This window comes from Phyllopteryx taeniolatus, chromosome 1 (assembly GCF_024500385.1).
Source record: "Phyllopteryx taeniolatus isolate TA_2022b chromosome 1, UOR_Ptae_1.2, whole genome shotgun sequence".
NCBI classification, from domain to species: Eukaryota; Metazoa; Chordata; class Actinopteri; order Syngnathiformes; family Syngnathidae; genus Phyllopteryx; species Phyllopteryx taeniolatus.
Window position 1 is genome coordinate 31223251 of NC_084502.1, and position 14609 is coordinate 31237859.

Consider the following 14609-nt stretch of genomic DNA (forward strand, 5'->3'; position numbering starts at 1 on the left):
AAAATGCAGTTTTAAAATAGTAATTTCATTTATTAAGGAAAAAAAACAAAACTATTCAAAGTTACCTGGCCCTGTGTGAAAAAGAAATTACCCCTCTTGTTAAATCACGAATTGTGGCTAATCACAATTTTTGGTAAATTTTTACTGATCACACCCAAGCCTGATTGCCTCCAGACCTGTTCAATCAAGATATCACTTAAAACAGAATCTGTCCCGACAAAATTAAGTCAGACAAAAAAGCTGCAACAAAATGACACAATCCAAAGAAATTCCATAATAAAGTAATTGACATCTATCAGTCAGTTACAAAAGCCATTTCTAAAGCTTTAGGATTCCAGCGAGCCATAGGGAGAGCCATTATCTTCACATGGAGAAAACATGGAATAGTGGTGAACCTTCCCAGGAGTGACCGGCCTACAAAGATTACCCCAAGAGAACAGCAATGACTCATCCAGGAGGCCACATGCGGTATACATATTACAAATTACAAGACTTCGTAGACTATAGGTTGAAAAAGGAACACAGGGGCCTTACTGAAATTCTTAGCTGATACGGGCATACAGTCAGGAAAGATATATTTTATCCATTTGTCGTCTGAAAAATTACATTTCTAAATTTCCAACCCCAAAACGTCAGACGAAAAATCTACAACCCCAATTCAAATGAAGTTGGGACATTGTGTTAAACATAAATAAAAACAGAATACAATGATTTGAAAATCATCTTCAACCTATATTTAATTGAATACACTACAAAGACAAGATATTTAATGTTCAAACTGATCAACTTGATTGTTTTTTAGCAAATAATCATTAACTTAAAATTTTATGGCTGCAACACGTTCCAAAAAAGCTGGGACAGGGTCATGTTTACCACTGTTACATCACCTTTTCTTTTAACAACATTCAATAAACGTTTGGGAACTGAGGACACTAATTGTTGAAGCTTTGTGGGTGGAATTCTTTCCCATTCTTGCTTGATGTACAGCTTCAGCTGTTCAACAGTCCGGGGTCTCCGTTGTCATATTTTACGCTTCATAATGCGGCACACATTTTCAATGGGAGACAGGTCTGGCCAGTCTAGTACCGGCACTCTTTTTCTACAAAGCCACACTGTTGTAACACATGCAGAATGTGTTTTGGCATTGTGTTGCAGAAATGAGCAGGGGTGTCCATGTAAAAGACGTTGCTTGGATGGCAGCATATGTTTCTCCAAAACCTATATGTACCTTTCAGCATTAATGGTGCCTTCACAGATGTGTAAGTTACCCATGCCATTGGCACTAACACAGCCCCAAACCATCGCAGATGCTGGCTTTTGAACTTTGCTTCCATAGCAGTCCGGGTGGTTCTTTTCATCTTTGGCCCGGAGGACACGACATCCATAATTTCCAAAAGCAATTTGAAATGTGGACCCGTCGGACCGCAGAACACTTTTCCACTTTGCATCAGTCCATTTTAGATGCGCTCGGGCCCAGAGAAGCCGGCGGCGTTTCTGGGTGTTGTTGATAAATGGCTTTTGCTTTGCATAGTAGAGTTTCAAGTTGCACTTACGGATGGAGCGCCAAACCGTATTTACTGACATTGGTTTTCTGAAGTGTTCCTGAGCCCATGTGGTGATATCGTTTACACATTGATGTCGGTTTTTGATGCAGTGCCGCCTGAGGGATCGAAGGTCACGGGCATTCAATGTTGGTTCTCGGCCTTGCCGGTTACATGCAGTGATTTCTCCAGATTCTCTGGACCTTTTAATGATATTGTGGACCGTAGATCATGAAATCCCTAAATTCCTTGCAATTGTACGTTGAGGAACATTGTCCTTAAACTGTTCGACTATTTTCTCACGCACTTGTTCACAAAGAGGTGAACCTCGCCCCATCTTTGCTTGTGAATGACTGAGCAATTCAGGGAAGCTCCTTTTATACCCAATCATGTCACCCACCTGTTCCCAATTAGCCTGTTCACCTGTGTGATGTTCCAAACAGGTGTTTGATGAGTATTCCTCAACTTTCTCAGTCTTTTTTGCCACCTGTCCCAGCTTTTTTGGAACATGTTGCAGCCATAAAATTTTAAGTTAATGATTATTTTCTAAAAAACAATAAAGTTTATCAGTTTGAACATTAAATATATTGTCTTTGTTGTGTATTCAATTAAATATAGGTTGAACATGATTTTCAAATCATTGTATTGTTTTTATTTATATTTAACACAACGTCCCAACTTCATTGGAATTGGGGTTGTAATAACGGTACAGATGTTACATTTGGGCATGACAATTTATTGCCGGTCCTGGATCAGAAATTATGCATAACTGACTGTGTCATTGGACAAAAAATGCTAAGGCAGATTTTATCAAACGGAAGAAAGTCCTTCGAGTTCCAAACTACCCAAAACCCTTCACTTGTTATTTACATGACCTTGTGTTGACAGACGCAGGTTTTTGGGGGAAAGGAAAAGTACGTAGCTGGAGATTTTACTCCACCCAAATTTTCGTGATGCGTCTATAGCACTTTTTAGGTATTTACATTTAGTAATGTTTTGATTATCAGTGTCAAAGATAATAATAATATACAAATAATACTGGTAGTATAAAGTTGATAATGGATATTGGGTTTGACCATATTGACACTATACAGATAATGTATATACTGAAATAACTATCGATGCACTTACAAAATACTGTCTAGATATGGGAGACATGTTAAAGTAAGAATTTAAGAAAGTGGTGTGAGCACAATTGACAAAAAATATTTTAACAATTTTATTACAATTCTTCAAAAACTTTTCTGACAACAGCTTTCTCACAGATTTCAATTTGACCTCAGAACACATGATAGCTACCACCCGCAAATAAATACTGAGAAGTCAATTACATTAGTTATATATGAGGATGTGTGTGCCCCCTATCCTTTTTTGAGATTGTTTTTGCAGGCACTCCATTGGACCGGATCCATTCGGGTCTACTAAAGCCAGATCTGCCGATGGGCAGGTATTGCACATTATCGACGAATCAATTTAAGGAAACAAGTCCAATCAGCATTCCTAAGGCTGGGCGACGGACCGCAGCATGACATCAAACCCGGTGATTTTGTGCTGATTAAAAACCTCTGGCAGAGAAGATGGAGACGCTGGCTGGGGCCTTTCCAAGTCCTCCTTGTGACCCACACTGCAGTGGAAGTTACTGAAAGAGCTACATGGGTTCACGCATCACACTGCAAGGTCCCAGCGCCTCCTATGGTCCCGACTTATCCACTTCCTTCACCTTCTACGACAGATGACCGTTAAGGGTCACCCACTTGCGTAACTCGGCAGAAGAACAGAAGATGATGACTAAAACCCTCCCTCGGTGGTTCAGCGTCAACTCTAATAATTGTGCTAAAAATGTGTGTTGAATTGTGTATTGATGCTCCCACTTTGATAGTTGACACAATTATGGTCTAGGGTCGCGGGCTGCTGGACCCTATCCCAGCTAATATCGGAAAAAACAACACCAGAGTTCGTAGTAGTTTAAGGAGGAGTCATCCTGTGACAGGCTGACTTGTCAAAAAAGGTGGACAGGTCAAAATCTGGCTGAAAATCAACTATTATATCAGAAAACAAGCCTGAAATTATTTCTTCAGACACCATTTATAAGTCCAGAACTATGGAATAATTCAATATTAAGGACTATTTATTATTATTATTAGATAGGCCCTTTAGGCACAGAAACAAAAGTATTTGCACTTTACTTCCCACTGTTACTGTGCTGAGAGCCACTTAATTGGTCAAAAAATTATTACTTTACAGTACATCACGTCTCAAAACTCAAGGACGGATGCCAGATCTGGCCCACTGAATCACTTTTCGTGGCCTACCAGAGCAAATAGAGTCTACTGTTTCTTACTAAATAAAGTGCATCAAGGTATCTCGTAAGTTTTGTGTCGTACGTGCTATAACTTGTGCACAAGAAATAAAACAGATGTCATATCCCAGGTTCTATACAAATGAAATATGTAGTCATTTTGAGAAAAAAATACTTTCTAGCTTTGTCTTTTGATTTACATTAAAAGAAAATATATTTAAATAATCCAACTAACTTAAATGAAATGAACACCAAAATGCCACACAGTGTGTTGGTTTTATGCCGAGTTAGAAATAAAATGTACACAACGTGAGCAAGCTGCTGATGTGTTCCTGCGAGGACTTTATTTGAACAATTGTTTCTCCGGTCCGTTATGATGCTGCATTGATTGAGCATTGCGTTGACATGGCAACTATCTGTCTTTGAATGTCAGAGCAAAACCTCCTTCATCAAGTTACACTCAATCCACAGATTCAATCCATAGACATGGACATAGCAGGACATCTATCTGCTTGCGCACGTCCACATACATGACCATCCACAAAATCTGGTCACCACAGAAGAACAACCACAAAATGTTCAGGTTTATCCTGCTGACCGTGTGCTACTGGACCATGCCCCTCCTCACGAGGCATCCAAAGAAAGGAAAAGTCTAGAAGACTTCTCTTCTGCTACATTCTGGAAACTCTGCCAGGCCCTGAAGTTCTCGTAGACCCTGAAAGACAACAACACAGTAGCCAAAGTTTAACACTGTCCCGTAACCTTTGGCCTTATCCCCACTACCCTTAGATGTCCTCTAATTTTAATGCGCTCCACTGAGAACCACACTAACACGGTACAGGGACAATGATTGCTAGTTGGTAGTGATGGCAAGATGAAGCTTCATGAAGCATAGTAACACTTTGGCCATTGGTTCGAGTAATGGTCCATTTCTTGATGCTTCATGTGCACACGAAACCACCTGCTGGCCAAGTATATAATCACAGGCAACTGTATCTTAGGTCACATAATGTGTGATGCATTGCAATATGGTGGTTGTTGTGGCACTTGGAAATGACTATGAATGACAAAAAAAAAGTTTGACCAAATATTGTGTCGACATGAAATAATACATTTTTTTAACTTAATTCTGTGTGCGTAACAGTTTCCAAAACGATAGTAATTAGATACAGGCACATCTAAAAAAAATAAAAAAATAGAATATGGTAGAAAACCGAACTGATTTCAGTACTCATACATATAGAGTCATTAAACACTTGAGAAAATACTTTTCAGAGGGCAAATTCCTACCTAAATTCTACATTAAAAATAAATTCCATTGTTTCATAATAGTTTGTTACGTTATGTTCTAGTTTCTGGAGATGGTGAATATGGAGTTGTCATTTGCTGTAAGCTATAATCATTAAAATTATACATGAATAAAAAAAAATCCTGATATCATCATATTTCAGTGTGTGTGGTGCATCTCTACAATACGAGTTTCACTTTTTGAATTGAATTACTTAACTAAATTAAGCTTTTGACACTATTATAATTTATTGAGAAGTACCAGTATGGCAGATTCTGTTATGTGTTTGTCAACTTTGGAGAATGGCGTAAAACCTAATTTTCACGGAGCTGCTTGACGGGGTCAATATTGCTGTGTCAAAGTGTCACACATCGCGCCAAAATCTAAACCACTTCCTGAAGTGGTCATATGGTACTGCCAAGCTTCGGATGTCGTCATTTCCGGCCCCTCCCCCAAATGAAGTAAGCTTCAATACGCGGGACACGCCCCCTTCATTACTCAACACACGCCTTGAAGACTCGGCACAACCCGTTACATTACTACTAGTCGGGGACCTAGTGATCATCATGATTCATGGGCGATCGATCGTTGCCAACAGCCTCTGTAAACATCCACTCCCTCCTTAATTCCCGCCTGTTTCCTCTCTTAGTGGTCATCCGCTTCTAACTTGACAATTGCACAATGTTTTTGTGGTTCAATTAAAAAATACAGTACAGTATACAGCAGAGGTAGGAAAAAGTCATTGCTTTGCAAGTCACAAGTCTCAAAGTCTTTGCCCTCAAGTCCCAAGTCGAGACAGGAAAGTCCTGAGTCAAGTTCCAAGTCCTACACTTGAGTCATTTTACGAACAAAATAAACATATTTTAATATATATTTACGTTTAACTTTGTGTGTGTGTATGTATCAGTGGAAAGTCACAACAGAGGGAAAGTCACAACAGAGGGAGTACATAAAACTCAACTGCTGCACATCAAAACCATTCCGGCATAGAAATAAAAAAAGTATACAAATACTCCATACGCCATGTACAAGTAGTCAAGCAAGACAGACTTGACTTGGTCTGAAAAAAAGCTATTCATGTTGTTTTTATGTGTGTCATGATGATGAAACTGACCTCCAGCACCAGGCGGATATTTGCTTTAATTTTGGCACAGTCTTTGGTGAGCTGATCTGTGAACCTAACACACACACACACACAATTAGCATGGGTAGCATCTCACATTGGGAACAATGGATAATGCTAGCCAACACGATGCTACCACCTTGCAAAATGTTAATTAAAAGTCAAACTGGATTTTTTTGTCAACTAAACTTCCTGTATCTTATTTCCTGTTAAGTTGCGTGATTCTTCACTGACGCTGTTAGTTGACCAGTCTTCTTGTCGATGAAGCTCAGAGCTTCAGCGTGGTCCATCTCCACAAAGAAGCCAAAGCCCACCAACACAAATATCCTGGATGAGTCCTCCCTATGGGGACGAGGACAATCGGTCATTAGTACTGAGTATAAGAAAATTAGAGCGAGTACTACCAATTTGTTTGAAGTAAGCCGTTGATTTGTACAGTACTTATGTAGCGACACAAAGGCAGGGAGGTCATGATGGAGAGCAGCTCTAAAGAGGGCATAAGTATTTGTTTCACAATTTAAGAGTTTTAAAGTGTCTTATTACATGTCTATGACATGCTTTTGTCAAGATATCACCCATAGATCAAGAATTCGTGACGCTGTTTATCTAACGGTAATCTGTGAACCCCAGAAAACTTTAATTTAACTTTACCGCCCCCACATATACTTAAAGCAAGCGCCTGTAGAGATTCCACTGTAAATGCTAGCAACAGACAATTTTCTCACTCCACAAAATTTTCCAACCACCCAATTCTTTACCACCACACATGTACACACCGGACACCTTTAACTCATTAATGATGTTTTTTAATGAAAAAATCCAAATTATTCAATTTAGTCCCTGAACTCTTTTACTACAAGGCCACGCTGTTGTAACACGTGCAGAATATGGTTTGGCATTGTCTTGCTGAAATAACCAGGGGCGTCCATGAAAAAGATGTTGCTTGGATGGCAGCATATGTTTCTCCAAAACCTGTATCTACCTTTCAGCATTAATGGTGCCTTCACAGATGTGTAAGTTACCCATGGCATTGGCACTAACACAGCCCCATACCATCACAGATGCTGGCTTTTGAACTTTGCGTCCATAACAGTCCGGATGGTTCTTTTCCTCTTTGGCCCGGAGGACACGACGTCCACAATTTCCAAAAACAATTTGAAATGTGGACTCGTCGGACCACAGAACACTTTTCCACTTTGCATCAGTCCATCTTAGATGAGCTCGGGCTCAGAGAAGCCAGCGTGCGTTTGCTTTGCATAGTAGAGTTTCAAGTTGCACTTACGGATGTAGTGCCGAACTGTATTTACTGACATTGATTTTCTCAAGTGTTTCTGAGCCCATGTGGTGATATCCTTTACACATGATTGTTTTTGATGAAGTGCCACCTGAGGGATCGAAGGGCACGGGCATTCAATGTTGGTTTTTGGCCTTGCCGCTTACATGCAGTCATTTCTCCAGATTCTCTGAACCTTTTGATATTATGGACAGTAGATGATGAAATCCCTAAATTCCTTGCAATTGTACGTTGAGGAACATTGTCCTTAAACTGTTCGACTATTTTCTCACGCACTTGTTCACAAAGAGGTGAACCTCGCCCCATCTTTGCTTGTGAATGACTGAACAATTCAGGGAAGCTCCTTTTATACCCAATCATGGCACCCACCTGTTCCCAATTAGCCTGATCACCTGTGGGAGGTTCCAAACTGGTGTTTGATGAGCATTCCTGAACTTTCTCAGTCTTTTTTGCCACCTGTCCCAGCTTTTTTGGAACGTGTTGCAGGCATAAAATTCTAAGTTAATGATTATTTGCTAAAAACAATCAAGTGTATCAGTATAAACATTAAATATATTGTCTTTGTAGTGTATTCAATTAAATATAGGTTGACCATGATTTGCATGTTATTGTATTCTGTTTTTATTTGTTTAACACAACATCCCAACTTCATTGCAATTGGGGTTGTAGTTCTTCAACTACTACTGCACTCACTGAACTATTACACTCAGTCATTGCCTCATTTCCTTCTTAGGTGGGTCCTACTGATAATCTCACAACATTATTTTAATGTGGCTCTGTGTAACACTCTTGACACTGTAGTGCCATTAAGACCTAAAACGCGGACTAAGATATTTACTCCTTGGTTCACAGATGAAACCAGAGAACTAAAACAAACATGTTGGAAGCTTGAGTGCAAATGGCATGCAACTAAACTTGAGGTCTTCCGTCAGGCATGGGGGGATAGTTGGGATAGGCTCAAGTACACCCGCGACCCTAGTGAGGAGAAGCGGCTCAGAAAATGGATGAATGGATATTAAAATATTTTTAGTTTTTTTCGGTAAAATTACTTGAAAGAACTCGAAACTAAAAGTGTAGGACTTGCGACTTGACTCGAGACTTGCCTGTCTCGACTTGGGACTTGACTCGGGATTGAGGGCACAGACTTGAGACTGACTTATGACTTGCTCAGCAATGACTTGGTCCCACCTCTTGGATTTAATTATCTTTTTTACTGTGACTACTTTTACTCATGAGTGTTCAGTATCGTAGGGACTCAGAGACTGCAGGTGGATGGGTGGGAAGGTTGTATGTGTGTCTTTTTATCATTTGCCATGTGTAGCACTTTGTGTTGGTGCTATACAAATAAATGCTTGATTTATTGATTGATTGATACTAAATGCAGCATTATTATTATTAGAATGTTGGAAAGTGTGAGCTTACACTTCAGCCTGAACGTAAAAGTTACAGCCCAGGTCAACGTCTGCCTTGAGGCGGTGAGAGTCTGTCTCCTGTATGCACACACACAACACACGTGCATGTCACCTGTGATGTTTATGTGTGTGCGTGTGTGTGTGTGTGTGTGTGTGTGTGTGTGTGTGTGTGTGTGTGTGTGTGTACCTGCAGAGCCTGCAAGGTGTTTTTCAGCTGCAAGTAATGAGATATTTGCTCATAAACAGAATCTCGTTGCTCCATCACTCTCCTGGAAAACAACATAAAATGGGTGTTAAACAGAGGGTGCTCCTACATAGTGTTAAACGTTTGAGAACCATTGTATTTCTGAATGTTAAATAATTAAATGTGCTAAATAACAATTTCCACCCCCACATCAAGTTTCACAGCCAATGATATCTAAGCTAGGCTCTAAGTTCCAGAGGGATAGAAACATTTTGACACGGCCGCCGAATCACTATCATGTCAAAGCCAACAGGTAAGCAGAGCTGCAGTGTTAGCACATAACAATGTTACCAGCATTAGCTTCTGACAATATCCTAAAATAATGTTTGACTAAGTGATAGATGTTCAGAAGAGAGGTTTTGTGTTTGGCCATGTCATTCGGCATGCTGATTGCCGTTTATTTTGGCAGCTTGGTGATAAAATGCATGCGAAAATGCAGTAGGATCTCGGTGATGATTCGATTTTAGTGTGTGTAGTGGGAGACGCACTGATTAGCGTTAGCTGCAGTTTTTTTGTTTTTGTTTTTTTTTGGGGGGGGGGGTGATGTTAACATGGTGGAAGTGCATAAATAAATGCATAATGTGCCCATCAAAGGGGACAGTACACCTAAATGCCACTCTCCCATCGTTTGGACAAGGCAGTTAACGGTCTACGACAGAAAGACACATCCAAATATGCTGGCAGGCTTTCCGTCATCGTATTTATAAAGGCGCCAGGGAAACGTGTTGCTGTCAGATACAGTAATCTTAGCTGTGATGCAACGTGCAGTATGAGGGCGTCAGTCTCCACAGTACAACTACAAGACGAGTCCAAGTAATGATATGGATTAGTCACAGCGATCCGTCTCTTACTGTAAATCTTTCTTCAGTACTTCGTCAATGAACCGTTCATACTGTAGCACCTTCAAATCCACTTCACCATGAGAATTAACATTAATTTTAGAGGTAGCTGGAGGAGCCATATCCGCTGGCTTGTTTTCTGGGTACGAGGGCGTAAGTTTATGACGCCACGGGGCGAGGCAAGGCAGCTGTGTTGTGACGTCTTCCTTGTGCGACGTTGCGTAGGCGCTCTGGAGCAAAAACAAAACGCAAAGAATTTCCTGTAAGTCCGTTCATTTTGTTGAATTTTTTTTTAAGGTAAATTGAAGTGAATGCTTGTATGAAGGTCTACATGTTTACATTCGGCACTTAATAGCGGCGACTAACCAATTACCTGCCTACTGGTCGTTGTTGCTAAAACAAAATAAATAAATGAAATAAAATAAATAATAATCTTGATATTAATATTGAATCTCATTATAGGGGGGGGGGCACAATTTGGGGGGTTGTTAAATTGTTTCTACAATTTAGCAATAACGTGTGTACAAAATGATCAATTATAGCCACAAAATACTAATTTGTGGCAACAAATTAGGTGTGCCGTGCGCACGAAAGGACTCAATGATAGCATTTTACTTAACTGCGCAAAAAATTATTAATTTACAAGGAATGATGTATCTTTGTTCCTCTATTTTTGCCAGTGAAGCATAGTAACAGACAGAACAAATAAGTGCTCTTCTATTAGATGGCAGGAAGTATATACTGTAATTACTGTGTATCTACTTTTTGTTTGTTGTAAAATATGTGCCTTAGCTCCATAAAGGTTGGAAATGACTGCTCGAGTCAGGTCATGTATTCTAATCAGTCAGGTCAAACCAACATTACAACATGATAGAAATAATGGGAGCTAACGTACCGTAGTTGAATTACTTTATTGTAATTAAATTACTTCACACACACCAACACTTTAGAGCATGACTCAACAGAACGCCAGCATGTTTACGCACAACTGTTAGTGCTAGGACTAGTCTGCGAGGCTACATAACGTTTTGTTGCCTGCTTGCCAGTGAGCCCGGTGATCGTAAAAGACGGGATGTGGTATCGGAATACAAGATTTTATTGCAGTAGTCTGACATAGTGCAATCGTGAAAGTCCAAATTTGTCTTGTCGTCTGAGCCACGCAATACATGTCTGTCTCAGACGTGTTGTCCGCCGACATGTTTTTTTTTTTAATACCTATTGGTTGTCAGGTGGCACGGTGGACGACTGGTTAGCGCATCTGCCTCACACTTCTGAGGACCAGGGTTCATATCCGCCTTTGTGGAGTTTGCATGTTCTCCCTGTGCCTTCGTGGGTTTTCTCCGGGTACTCCTGTTTCCTCCCAAATCCTTAAAACATGCATGGTAGGTTCATTGAAGACTCTAAATTGCCCGTAGGTGTGAATGTGTGCGTGAATGGTTGTTTGTTTATATGTGCCCTGCGATTGGCTGGCGACCAGTTGGTGTACCCCGCCTCTCGCCCGAAGATGGCTGGGATAGGCTCCAGCACGCCCGCGACCCTTGTGCAGTACAGAAAATGGATGGATGGATCGATATTGGTTGTCAGATATTTACAGTACCACGTCAAAAGACATTCGACAAGGCTAAAAATAAACTAGCTTTTGAATTCAAATATACTGTATACGATGGCGACGCAGATTAAATGTCTTTTGCGGAGCCGATCAATCATTGATCGGATCGGCGAATTATGACATTAAAAGTGATCAGCCGATCAGCATAAATTGCGAATTATCGGCCGATACCGGGCGGCACGGTGGACGACTGGTTAGAGCGTCTGCCTTACAGTTCTGAGGACTTGGGTTAAATCCCCAGCCCCGCCTGTGTGGAGTTTGCATGTTCTCCCCGTGCCTGCGTGGGTGTTCTCCGGGCACTCCGGTTTCCTCCCAAATCCCAAAAACATGCATGGTCGGTTAATTGATGACTCTAACTTGCCCGTAGGTGTGAATGTGAGTGCGAATGGTTGTTTGTTTGTATGTGCCCTGCGATTGGCTGGCAACCATTTCAGGGTGTACCCCGCCTCCTGCCCGATGATAGCTGGGATAGGCTCCAGTACACCCGCGACCCTAGTGAGGAGAAGCGGCTCAGAAAATGGATGGATGGACGGCCGATACCGATCAGGCCGATCAGATCGGTGTAAAGTCTCCCAAATACAACCAAATTATTTTTGGTGGGCTTAACAACTTTGAGGGGGGCTTCAGCCCCAAAATAGACCTAGCAACGCCACTGGTCACAACCACAAAAAATCTCATCTGAATTAAACATTTCAAAAACTAGGTGGTAAAAGTATTTCCCAACAAGGTCATCAGAAAAGAACAAGGATTACCTAGCGCCTAAACAATGAGAAATCGCGATCGCCAGAAATCCGGCACTGCGAAGTTGAAAGAAAATGGTGGCGGGTTTTCTGTATTTAGTAACATACCTACGTATTGCAGTTTCAGGCAAAGGTGCATTCAATTTGCTTTCCCAAATGTCCAATTCCCAAACAAGTTCATGGGAATGTTATGAAACCCATAAGTTAGTATTACTTGCGTATGTTATAGCTACACACGTGGACAAAATTGTTGGTACCCACTGTGGGGTTGGGACTGGGTCATGAAACCTCCCCTAGCCACACTTGTGGGTAGTTGGCCACAACATCACGTGTGTTATGTGGCTAAACCTTTAGCCACACTTAGCCAGTCCTCATCACTGGGAACTAAACCAAAAAGCTTTAACGATGTGAGCCCAATTAAAACTACCTAGTCATCAATGAGTAAATACTCTTTATTGTGAGTTTTTTTGCTTTTTTCTTTTAAACTAATATTACACGTGTGATTTAGCAGGCAATTTTTCGGGAGGAAGTTTATCGTCAGCATTATTCACTAAACACAAGAAAACAATTATTCTATAGTTTGACCAACACAACATTGGATACAGCCAACAAATAAACAACTCTTTACTGTAGGCCAAGCCTAAATCTTATGATGAATTGTTATGAAGAACAAATCGTTATTTTACTATTGAATTGTAAAAAGAAAATCCTTCCATCACAGTAAAATATTGACTCATTGATTTAACATCACTTGTAAAAATGTAATACTGTATAATGATGGTCTTGTTAGTTGCGGCATTGCTGTCAGTTTTCAGAGTAGTATAGAGAGAAAAGGTGACTATGTTTACCAAGGGCCCCCAAATGACTAGCTAGTTACGCCCTGATTCGGGCCAGGCAGCCGCCGCCGATCAGGATGACAACCAAAGTGAGATTATTGGCTCATGCATTTATGAAGAAGGCAGCTTGCTAGCTGCGAGAACTAATGTGAATTGCAGGACTCATTGACTACCGACACTTCAAACGCACGTCGTGGTAATAAATGTACATGTTTCAATTTGGCACCAAGCGGCATCGGGTCTTGTCTTCCTCGATGCGCTGCTCCCCGCAGCTGGGAAAACCCATGAGCCTGACTACTTAGCCAGCAGCGGCTGGACGGCGGATTGAAGCATTTTACGAAGCGTGGGAAAAACTAAACCATTAACACCGTTCACACACGGTAGAATGAACGTGCTGACTTTCACTTTTATCAGGAAGGGCTTTTGAGTTTTGATGCAGGCAATTTTGATTCGTGGGCAATTTTGAACGTGGGCAATATTCGCGAACGGGCTGTGCGAACCTTGCTTCTGTTAACGAAAGAGAAACCCAGAGTGGTCACAAAAATTAATTTAATCTGACATAAGTAATAATAAATAAAAATGTAATGCAAATTGAGGGATGTTATGCTTGGCCAGACTGCTCGAATCTGATTCGACCAAATGAAGCAGAAGGGTGGCAAAGCAATGTCTCGACACTTGGTTCAAACATGCAGGAAATCACGTGATCACTGTGAAAGAGGCTTCAAACGTCACAGCAATGTCGAACTGGGTGGGCATGTCTGTAGCTCATTCAAAACCCCTTCATATGTGTCAGAATCACTCGCCAAATGGAGGCTTTTTGGAGAGATTAAAGCGTTATTTATGTAGTACATCACTATCATTTTGAACAAACAAGCCGTGGAGGAAAAAAATATTATTACAAAATTTCTATAGTGGTACATGCACATTGAAATACTCCATAACGGCGACAAGTACTACTGGGATTAAGCATGAATTTGCGCCCTCGATGCCTATAAAGTGTGCTGGCCGGTAGACTTGCAGCCCGGAGTTTTTAGCCTAGTGGACTCAGCTGTCAATCTGTGAGGACGGTGGAGGTGTGTGTTCGAGCTCATATGTGGTTAGACCGCATGGGACTACCATCGTTACGTAAAATTTTATACATGGCTTGTTGGCTTCATAGCTTACATAAAGCAAAACACATCTTTGATGTTGTGTCAATTGCTGCCAGACACCACATGGACCAACAATTTTATAAAAACAAAACAGTTGTTCATCGTCACCCATTTGCCGCAGATTGCCATCGACAATAACAATACAGTCAATATCCCTGTTTCACAAGCATTTTACTTCCACGTTACCTTTCAAAAGGTTATGAGGTCAGTTTACTCAAGAGTGTCGGTAAAAG

The 14609-nt window shown here is 40.9% G+C and overlaps 2 protein-coding genes across 2 annotated transcripts in view; one reads left to right on the top strand and one right to left on the bottom strand.

Moving 5' to 3' along the window:
• Positions 1-4159: 4159 nt before the first annotated feature.
• Positions 4160-10224, bottom strand: uxt (ubiquitously-expressed, prefoldin-like chaperone). Its single transcript, XM_061788878.1, has 6 exons — positions 10053-10224; positions 9145-9226; positions 8968-9035; positions 6486-6593; positions 6243-6306; positions 4160-4555 (listed from the first exon to the last, which is right to left on the bottom strand). Exons 1-6 carry the CDS (start codon positions 10160-10162, stop codon positions 4493-4495), a joined length of 495 nt encoding a protein of 164 aa, XP_061644862.1. The 5' UTR covers positions 10163-10224; the 3' UTR covers positions 4160-4492.
• Positions 10214-14609, top strand: part of hdac6 (histone deacetylase 6) — a 48703-nt gene continuing 44307 nt past the window's right edge. Inside the window, exon 1 of the mRNA XM_061788685.1 lies at positions 10214-10302. The gene's annotated coding sequence lies outside the window, so the exon portion shown is untranslated. The remainder of the gene's footprint in view (positions 10303-14609) is intronic.

Coding starts and splice junctions, on each gene's coding strand:
- uxt (XM_061788878.1), bottom strand. CDS start 10,162: ATGGCTCCTCCAGCTACCTCTAAAATTAATGTTAATTCTCATGGTGAA. Junction 9,036..9,144: donor ACACCTTGCAGGCTCTGCAG/GTACACACACAC, acceptor GTGTGCATACAG/GAGACAGACTCTCACCGCCT. Junction 6,307..6,485: donor AAGACTGGTCAACTAACAGC/GTCAGTGAAGAA, acceptor TGTGTGTGTTAG/GTTCACAGATCAGCTCACCA.